We start from the raw sequence: 10,174 nt of genomic DNA on the forward strand, positions 1-10,174 counted from the left end.
GACTCATAGCGACCTTATCTTTCTCAATAGGAAGCTATTATTCATAGGTTTGCTTTGCGTCATCACAGGCAACTTGACAGCACATAACAATAGCAGTATCCTTTCACCATATTTATTCAAGTACATATGCTGATCAAATAACCCAAGACGTTTGACTGGATAGAGGAACCTCTGGCTGCAGAGTCATAGTAAGCTACACTGATAACTCAAATTCTACAAAGCACTAGTAGTTTGAATCCACCAGAGGCACCTCAAGAGGAATATTAGCATTTTCCATCTGTTACCAATTTACAGCCTCAAAGACCAAATGGAGGGTCACTATGAGTCAGAATCAACTCAAGAGCAGTGAGCTTTTTTAGTTATTATAGCAACCTAGCAGATTTTACTCCCTGAAAGTAAAACGGGCTTAAAGTACTTATTCATAAAAAATCACTAATAAAACTACAGCCTTCAATATGAATTACTTCTCAGTGGTAAGAAAAATTCTCACAACTGTTGTTGTTGTTGTTATGTGCCGTCGAGTCGTTTGCGACTCATAGGGACCCTATGTACAACAGCCCTAAACCCTGCTCTATCCTGTGCCAATCACATTGCCTCTGACACACCCATCGCGATTACCCCAGTCACTGAATCAATCCACCTCATAGAGGGTCTTTCCCTCCTGTGCTGTCCCTCCACTCTACCCAGCATGATGTCGCTCTCCAAAGACCTGTCTCTCCTTACAACATGTCCAAAGTATGTCAGACGAAGCCCCAGAATCCTTGCCTCAAAGGAGTAACCTGGTTTAACCCTCATTTGACTGTGTGGATCATAACAAACTGTGGCTGACTCTGAGAAGAATGGGAATCCCAGAACATTTAATTGTGCTAATGCGAAACCTGTACTTGGATCAAGAGGCAGTAGTCAGAATAGAGCAGGGTAACACTGCATGGTTCAAAATTGGGAAGGGTGTACACCAGGGATGCATCCTGTCTCCATACCTTTTCAACATGTATGCAGAGCAGATTATCCGAGAAGGTGGGCTCTATGAGGAGACGTGTGGCGTTAGGATTGGTGGAAGATCTATCAACAATCTGCGTTATGCAGATGACACAACCCTGCTTGCTGAAACTGAGGAGGACCTCATGCACTTGCTGCAAAGGGTCAAGGACTGCAGCCTTCAGTATGGACTGAGGCTCAATGTCAAGAAGACAAAGATTCTCGCCACTGGACCAATTGGCAGTGTCAGGATGGATGACGAAGAGATTGAGAGTGTTCACAGCTTCAGTTTGCTCGGCTCCACAGTCAACACTCTTGGCACCAGCAGTCAGGAAATCAAAAAGCGTATCGCGATGGGAAAGTCTGCTGTTAGGGACCTCTCAAAGGTACTCAGGAGCAACAGTGTCTCTCTGGAGACTAAGGTGCGCCTGATACAGGCCATGGTATTTGCAATCGCTTGTTATGCATCAGAGAGTTGGACAATGACTAGGGAGGACAGAAGGAGAGTGGATGCTTTTGAGCTGTGGTGCTGGAGAACGGTACTGAATGTACCGTTTTTTGATTTCGTGGCTGCTGGTGCCAAGAGTGTTGACCGTGGAGTCGAGCAAACTGAAGCTGTGAACAATCTCAATCTCTTCGCCATCCATCCTGATGCTACCAATTCAATAAATAACCTCATGATAAACTGGAAAAAGGACTGAATTTTTCAATGCTTTCATTTCACTTGAATTAATACTCAACATTCATGGAGACAGAAAGAACTCAAATTACATAATGCAAATGGCAAATCTGTTGCAAATTATGTCTTTAGAGAGGAAAAAACATGTCACTTTGAGGAGCAAGGCATGCTTGATCTAAGTTACAGTGTTTTCAATTGCCTCCTAAACATACAAATGTTGGACAATGAGTAACAAAGACCAAAGAAGAATTATGGTGCTGGCAAAGAACACTGAACGTACCATGGCCTGACAGAAGAACAAGCAGCCCTGGTGGCAACATGGCTTAAACATTCCATATCTAACTCTAAGGTCAGCATTTTGAATCCCCCAACCACTTCACTGGAGCACAATGAGGCACTTTGCTTCTATAAAGATTCATAGCCTTGGTAATCCCAGAAAGTAGTTCTATTCTGATCTTTAGAGTTAGATGTTGGAAACAAATTAACAGTAGTAGGTTAATTTGGTTTTGGCCCGAAGAATGAATCTATCACTGAAGAGATAAAGGAAAAAAGGAGCTTGAGTAGCAAGAATGGTAAGACTCACATATTTGACACATGTTCTCAGAAAGAACCCTATAGGAAGCACACATATATGATAAAGTGGTCAGTGAAAAGAGGAAGACCCTCAATAAGATAGACTGAGATGGAAGCTGCAACAATGGGTTCAAACCCAGCAACGACTGTAAGAATGGTGTAAGACTCCGTGTACAACTCTTTGTACAACATAGTGTTTCATGAGTAAGTAGTACACAGGGTTACTATGCATCAGAACCAATTTAAAAGTATCTAACAACAACAAAAACATATTAAGATAGAGAACATATAAAAAATGTATTAGTTACTTTCTTACAAAATGCCAATTAAATTTTCAGAGTGAATTTTGAATCCTGAAAAGTATGGGCTTCCAATACTTGACAATGGTTATTTTCATGTACAATAATCACTTTTACTTACAAGTCATCATGATTATACTTGATTATTTATCTATTATGATAAAGCATTCCTAAAAATTTCTTTTAAGCATAGAAGAAACCGTGGGAGGGTTTGTTTTTGTTTGTTTGTTTAATGCTAGAATGGGGGAAGTCGTTCTAAGTGTACTCCACAGCTAAAAACATAAATTCAAATACATGATTACTTAATAATATGGTGATTTAAAAAAAAGCTAAAGTCACAGACAAATGGAAAATCATGAAGAAACTATCACAAACTCACCACAAACAAAATTATAATTTCTTTAATATGTAAAATGCTTCTACAAATCACTAAGAATGTCTATCAGCAAAGGAAATACATAGGACACAAAGCAAATGTAAAAGAGACTCTCAACTCCACAGAAAAGTACCAATTAAATCTACAGGGAGCTATTTTCTTCCCCAAAATACTGGCAAAGACTATCACACACAGTGTGGGCAAGGATATGGGAGAAATATCCTCACATGTCATTCAGACACACGACTTTTACTGGCATTAAACTTGGCAGTACTTATTAAAATTTAGACCCTCTGTGAGGTGGACTGATTCAGTGAAGGGGGTTATGGGTGTAGGTGTGTCGGGGACAGTGAGAGTGGCACAGGACAGAGCAGGGTTTAGGGCTGGTGTACATAGGGTCACTATAAGCCACAGGTGACTCGACGGCACATAACAAAAACAACAACATGACCCAACAACTTTATTTCTAGGAATTTATCCCAGCAATGCAGTCACCATACATGTGGGAAATGATACTCAATCGGGCATTGCTTAAAGTTCACAATACATTCTGTGAAACAGGATTCTATATAATTTGGACACTGTGGAAATACCATTTTATACAGAAAGCTAGCCTCAGATCACAAATGAGTTAAATTCCTAAACATGCCTTTAACTCAAATTTGTATGTAAGTTGGAAGTTAGGTACAATTCATATCTAATAACATTTAGTCAGTTGTCTATCTTGGTGTATAATATACAGTACACCTTTTAGGCCTAGATAGAAAAGTACATAATATACTTTGTATACATAGTTTTAAAAGTATACTGTCTATCATTTGGAAGCAGGAGTGGTATCCACTTCCTAAAAAACATACCTCTGGAAACTCTATAAACTTTGACAAATGTTGATAGTTATAGAGGGGCTTCAAGCCTTTTGTTCATAGGGTCGCTATGAGTTATGCTTGACTTGAAGGCAATCAACAACAACAACTATATATCACATATTAAGACACTATCCACTATATACTATATATTAACATGAACATATCATAATGAGAAAAGTGCACTGTATACATCCTATGAACAGACAGAAAGGTATGCTGTATGCTAAATAAATATAAGACAAACATCTGACCAGATAATGTAATATATAAACTGCATCTAACGTCTCCAGTTAACATACAAATTTGACTTAGGAATGATTTAGGAAGGAAGATTTAGCAATGGAACTCACTTATAATCCAGGGACTGCTTGCATATAATACAGTGGTTTTGAATGTCCAGATTACATTAACATCCTATTGTACAAAATATATTGTGAACATTAAGCAATACCAGACTGGCTATCATTTTTTACATGAAGGGTAACTATCTCGGTTAAAATCATGGTTGGGTCAAGCTCTGGTTGCACAGTCATCAGTGTCTTGCACAGCTAAGTAAAAAGTGCACTGAAGGCTCCTTCCACTAGAATCTACAGCCTCAACAACCTGCCAGAGCCAACTGATAGCTGACCCTCCAGTGGGTGTTTATAGAGGTTGCAAATCACAAAGCAGGAGGTTGTGCGTCTTTCTCCTGTTGAGCAGCTGGTGGGCTAAGCCATGTGTCTTTGGGTTTGTAGCACAACTCCTTACTAGCAGTCCACAGAATCAGCAACTATTTAAAAACTATAAACTTGCAGAACACAATGTTACTATTTGTCACCTACGTTCAGTACAAACATTAATACACACAGCATATATATACACAGAAACAAAATTTCATATATATGTATATAAACACTCATATATACAGAGAAACAAAATTTTATATATCTATACATACCAACAGTCATATATCTAGAATATTTGTAAGAGTATACAATAAAATAGTAACAACCAGTTGTGTCTAGGTTAAAGGATAATACAAACAAAATAAAACCTCATTGCTTTCCAATCCAAACCAAGCATGGCCAACCCTCCAATGGGTTTTCAGAGGCTGTAAATCACACAGGATAAGACTGCCCATCTTCTCCCTTTGGAGTCACCAGTGAACTCAGACTAACAGAGAGGCGGCACCTTTGGGTCAGCAGCACATTTCCCTAGAGACTAGGCCACAAGAGCTCCCTTGCCTCTCAGTTGTTAAGTGTAATCTAGTCAGAACAGACTCATGGCTGACTCTCCAGCAGGTTTTCAAAGATTATAAATTGCACGGTAAGAGAATGCCCATCCTTCTCCCAAGCAGTAGCTGGTGGATTCTAATCACATGTCTTTCTATGGGCAGAACAACTTTTTACCTCTAGGCCACCAGAGTTTCTTTGCCTGTGAGTAAAGGTAGTAAATAAGATATTTTATATTTTTATAATACTATGTATTGCCTAGTAGGCAGCAACAAGAACAATTAAAGTTTGAGATTAATTTTATAAATTGGCTTTGGAAAATACTTGCAAATTAAGTTATTTCATTTCTGCCTAACTTTCAAGTATAAAATAAATTATCCTATTAATTTACTGTGATATGTAGAATAATGGTATTTGCACAGAATGAATTAGGAGAATTACCATCCTCCTTTACTTGGAGAGCTACAAATCTCTTCACATTAACAGAAAATCTAAATTGAGAATGACAGGATAATATACAGGTCAAGAAACATACTTTGCAATTTTTGTTACAAAAACTCTTTATCTGAAAGACTATGAGATCACATAGGAAAAAGTCAATTACCATTTATTGAGTGAACACTTTACTATTAATTTTGAGTGAATTTTCTTTCCTTAAACATTTTTGCATAATACAACACACATACATGAAAATTAATTGTGCTTTTTTCTCTCAAAATTTAACCTTTATATTTTGCAACAAAATTGGCAAAACACTTAACATTACCATAAATTATATCTTTATTAGGTATCTGTCATGCACACATTAGGGTTGCTACAAAACAATGAGTCAAATTTCATTTTCACCCTCAAGGAGTTTATGGTCTTACAACACAAAGAATTAAAACAATAAAGAGTAAAAGGCATTATAGGTTTCATTGACAAATTGAGTTAACCAAACTAGAAATGTTACAGGAGAATAGCAAATTTCATTAGGGAATCTACTGAGAAATTTTTTTTAAAATGCTTCCAAATTATATTCATTGTACATAAAATGGATATATTTAATGGAGAAAGAACACTTCCTGAAGTATGTGGATATTTATCTGGGCTTAGTAGGGATTATTAATAATAATTAAGTATAAGTAGTTCTTAACTATTCAGGCTCCAAATGAAAGACATTACTATACTTAGTCTCAATCACTTGGATCTCTCACAACTCTCACTAAACATTCCACTATCACAATTAAAAAAGTTTCAGCCATGAAACTATTTCATGCATATATATCTAGATGTAATTTATATGCATGTGAATACTGTTAATTCAAAGATTAAGTAATAAAAACGCTTATTTTTCAGATAAAAATTAAAATGCAAATGTAAGTTCTAATATTTTCTTCCAGGACTCAAATATATCATCTTGTGACACCCTTGGGTTAGCATGAACACTGAATATGAATAAAGAAATGCACAAATCATGCAAAAACATTTTTAATCCTATAATTTCAATCTCCTCAAACATCAACTGTGTTTTTTAGTATCATCAAGAGGCAGTAGACATGAATTTTAATTTCAGTTTCTTTCTTCCCTTGACCTTCTCTAAGAATCAATGTTGACATGCAACATCATGTAATCTTACTAATAATGTTTATTTGTTAACAAATTTCAACTTCTTCAAAACTATTTCTCTATTGTAATTCTGTTATAAAAAGTAGGCACTCCTTTCATTTTCCTTGCCTACTGCTATTTTATTACAAAAGTCAAAAGCATTTTAGAAAATATTTTAAATTTAAGCATCAATTATTTTAAAAACCATGAAACATATTACAACTTGTTACAATTAATATTAAAATAATTCTGAAACTGTATAGCCCATTTGGATGTAAGACTCTTTCAAAGACAAGGAGAAAGGCAAACAGTTATTTGAAATAAATCTGAGTAGGTTTTTTTCACCAACGTAATGTCATAGATTGTAGACTATGTTTAGAGAATGTTTGTTTCTATCTAAACTATAAAAATATATATGCATAAATATGATGACACAATATGAATGCTTACATACAGATGTGCCATATATGCACATGGCTAAATGGAAAATCCTTCCACAGTTTCCTAATAAAACATTTTGCTCATTTTTAGTAAATCACCATTCAGGGCTGAAAAATTAATTTCAACTTCTATATTAGAATAGTTGAATAAAAATATCTATTACTAATAAAATGTGCTGTACTTTTGAAAAAATTTTAATAACAACTAGGTTTAGAACTAAAATAGCCATTAATTATCATTATTTAGCATTTTATAAAGAAATAAAAGTACATCTTAACAATTATCCAGATCAGAGAAATAGACATATGTTCTTGAATATCATTCTGGCAACTCTGATTTTTAGTAATTACAGTAAAAAACTTAACCATCAAAATATCAAATGTAAGTTTCATATAAAAAAAGCCTGGCAGTGCTTGTATACATAATAAAGTTAAGCAAAGTTAGGAATATGTTCAAAAAGCTTTAAGAAAGGAATCATTCTACTATTAGTTCCAATAATCTACTAAAACCTGTAAATGTTTTCTTTCATATCCTAAGCAGGCATACACATCCTGAAACTGTAATTAGAGAACTTACTCTTCTTCATTTCCATTTTGTCAGGGACACACTTGCTTTCTCTACACCCCAATTTTTGTCAGAAATAGTATTCTTCTCTGAGCTCTATGTATATGTGAAATATTTTTGTCACAATAAACTATTTCAAAGTTAGTTTTCATTAAAATATGACATATACATCAGCAAAAAATCATTGCTTCTTTGTAAGTGTATTAAAGAATACTGAATGTAACAACCTGTTTTTAAAACGGGATTAGAGGCCAATATGTTAGCTCCTTCACAGAACTCTTCACTTTGTATTGTGTTTTCTGTGTAGAATAAAGAAGAGTATTGGTAACATTATTTCAATGTAGGGGCGAGGAAACTGTCTTGATTTTAATACAAACTGCATAAACTAATCCCTTAGGAGACTTTATTTCAAATAAAAAATGAGGCTCAGTATCATTTCAAATAAAAAATGAGGCTCAGTAAACGGAGTTAAATATACAAAAAGTACACATCTTCCACCCAATCTCTTTCACGTAGTAACTGAGAAAGCAAACAGGCATAAAATATTTAAAGCAAACCTGTAGTAACAAATCTCCCTACACTAACAAGGAATCTGCAGGCAGCAGACAACCCAGTGTGGACAGTTCCTGGTGCTGAAGTTACAGCGCTGCTTAAGTGAGGGCGGAGAGCTCCTTAGAGCCCTCCCAGCCTCGGCACAGCCTCCTAGCCCGGGAGCACGCAGAGTAAAACTTCCCCAAACAGGAAGCACCCAAACTGCAGTCACAGCCGGAGCTGGGGTGCCTTCAGGATTAAACAGATTTACTAGTTGCACGCAGCAAGAGCAGCAGAGAGCAGGGTGTGAGAGCCCGCCGAGGGGGAGGGGCTGGAAGATGGCGACGGCCGCACACCCACCGGAGGCGCGCCGGGCCCTGGCCATGGCGATCGCGGGCGCCGGGGCTCTCCGTGCGGGTCGCCGTGCGAGGGCGCCGGCCCGGGGGTGCGGGGGGCACCTGCACTCCGCCGGGCGCCCCGTCCCCAGGTCCCGGCCTGGGAGCACCTGTGCACGGCCATATTGGATTCCGCGCCCCAGTCCCCGGCGCTCCCCGCCAATGGAGAGGGGCGCGCGGAGCCGAGGCGCGGACAGCACCGCCGGGGCCCCGGAGCCCGGCCAGCCCGCGGGGGAGCCTGCACCGCGCACTGGCTCGCCGCCTTCCCCATGGCAGGCTCGGCCCGGCGCCCTCCCTCCCCGACACACACCCCCGCGCCCGACACCCCGCCAGCAGCCCCGGCGCCGGCCGCAGCCCTCGTGGCCCCAGCGCCGCCGGCGGGCGGGGAGGACGGCGACCCGTGGCGCGCAGACGACCCGGGGCAGCGGCCGAGGGGGCGCAGGGCGGGGAGCGAGCGGGAAGATGGAGCCCAGTCCTTACTTGAGCACAGACTGCTCCTTCTCCTCTTCCTTCTTCTGCCGATCCATGACGGCCAGGATGATTTTCCGTTCCTCCTCCGTGAGGTGGCTGAGGTCGGGCATCTCGGGCTGCGGAGGCGGCTGCGAGGCCGCCGGGGTGGGAGCCGGGCGGCCCCGGAGCCCGGCAGGCGCCGACATGTTTGGTGGAGCCGAACCACCCTAGGGCCACGGGGAGGCGACTCCACGGGCGGCAGTGGCGGCAGTACCGGGGCGGGCGGCTGGAGCAGCCTCCGGCGCTGGGACAAATGCATACAAATCAATGGCCTTCAATCCAAGGCGACAGCCCCCCCCGCCCTGGAGAAAGAAGGAGCCGGGAGAGGGGCGGGCAGGGAGGGGAGGCGGGCGCGGCGGGGAGGGGGCCCGGGTGCGCTCCGGGGAATGTTCCTTCCTCCCGGGGGCGAAGGGCTGGCAAGTGAGTGGCGCGGAAGAGCGCGCTGGAGGCCGGGCCGGACGCGGCGGGCGCGCGGGGCGGCGGGGGAGGCGCGGAGTAAGGGAGCGGGGACGGCGGGGTGGGGTGACTGGGCGGCGCGCCGGCCGGGGCGCGAGTGTGTCCGGCCGCGGCGGGGGCGCACGCGGCCCCGCGGGAGTCCCGGGAAGTGGCTCCCGGCGCCGAAGGCGGTGTCCTGCGGGCTGGAGGGGCGCCGGGGAGGGAAGCAGAGGGGGAGGCAGAACGCAGGGACGAATTTCCCAGTCCCGCCGACTGGCGCGTCACGGGGCTCCCCGGCGTCGCGGAGGGAGGACCCCTCTTAGGAGCGCAGAGGGAGAAGGCCGCGGGGTCAGAGCCTGCCGGCCGAGGACCCCGGGCTTGGTAGAAGAGAGAGCGCAATGGGAAGAGGAGGGACCAGGGCTCGCGGCGGAGAGTCCCGGAGGCAGGGCCCCTCGGCCACGGACGCCCGGATCAGAGCGAGCTCCGGCGCGTAGCGGGGTCAGGCGCCGGCCGCCCCGCATCACGCGCCCGCCCGGGGTCCCTCAGCCGCCGCCGCCCCTCGGGTCCATGGAGTCCACTCCGAGGGCGAGCTCCCTGCGCCGCCGCCGCTCGGTGCCGCCGCTGCCCGCGCCTCCTCCGCCCCTTCGCCTCCCGGGCTCCTCCCGCACGGCCCGCGTCACCTCCCCACCTCCCGGGCCCGTGCACGGCGAGCGCCCCGTGGCCGCCCCT

General features: G+C 43.1%; 1 protein-coding gene across 1 annotated transcript in view; it reads right to left on the reverse strand.

Annotated features, from left to right (window-relative positions):
* The window catches only part of RIMS2 (regulating synaptic membrane exocytosis 2), a 629,796-nt gene extending 620,640 nt beyond the window's left edge, over window positions 1-9,156 (reverse strand). Inside the window, exon 1 of the mRNA XM_006897149.1 lies at window positions 8,981-9,156. Coding sequence (XP_006897211.1) covers window positions 8,981-9,156 — 176 coding nt within the window. The remainder of the gene's footprint in view (window positions 1-8,980) is intronic.
* Window positions 9,157-10,174: the final 1,018 nt, after the last annotated feature.

The sequence above is a fragment of the Elephantulus edwardii genome, unplaced genomic scaffold (assembly GCF_000299155.1).
Source record: "Elephantulus edwardii isolate Elephantulus edwardi_28Jun2011 unplaced genomic scaffold, EleEdw1.0 scaffold00202, whole genome shotgun sequence".
Taxonomy (NCBI): domain Eukaryota; kingdom Metazoa; phylum Chordata; class Mammalia; order Macroscelidea; family Macroscelididae; genus Elephantulus; species Elephantulus edwardii.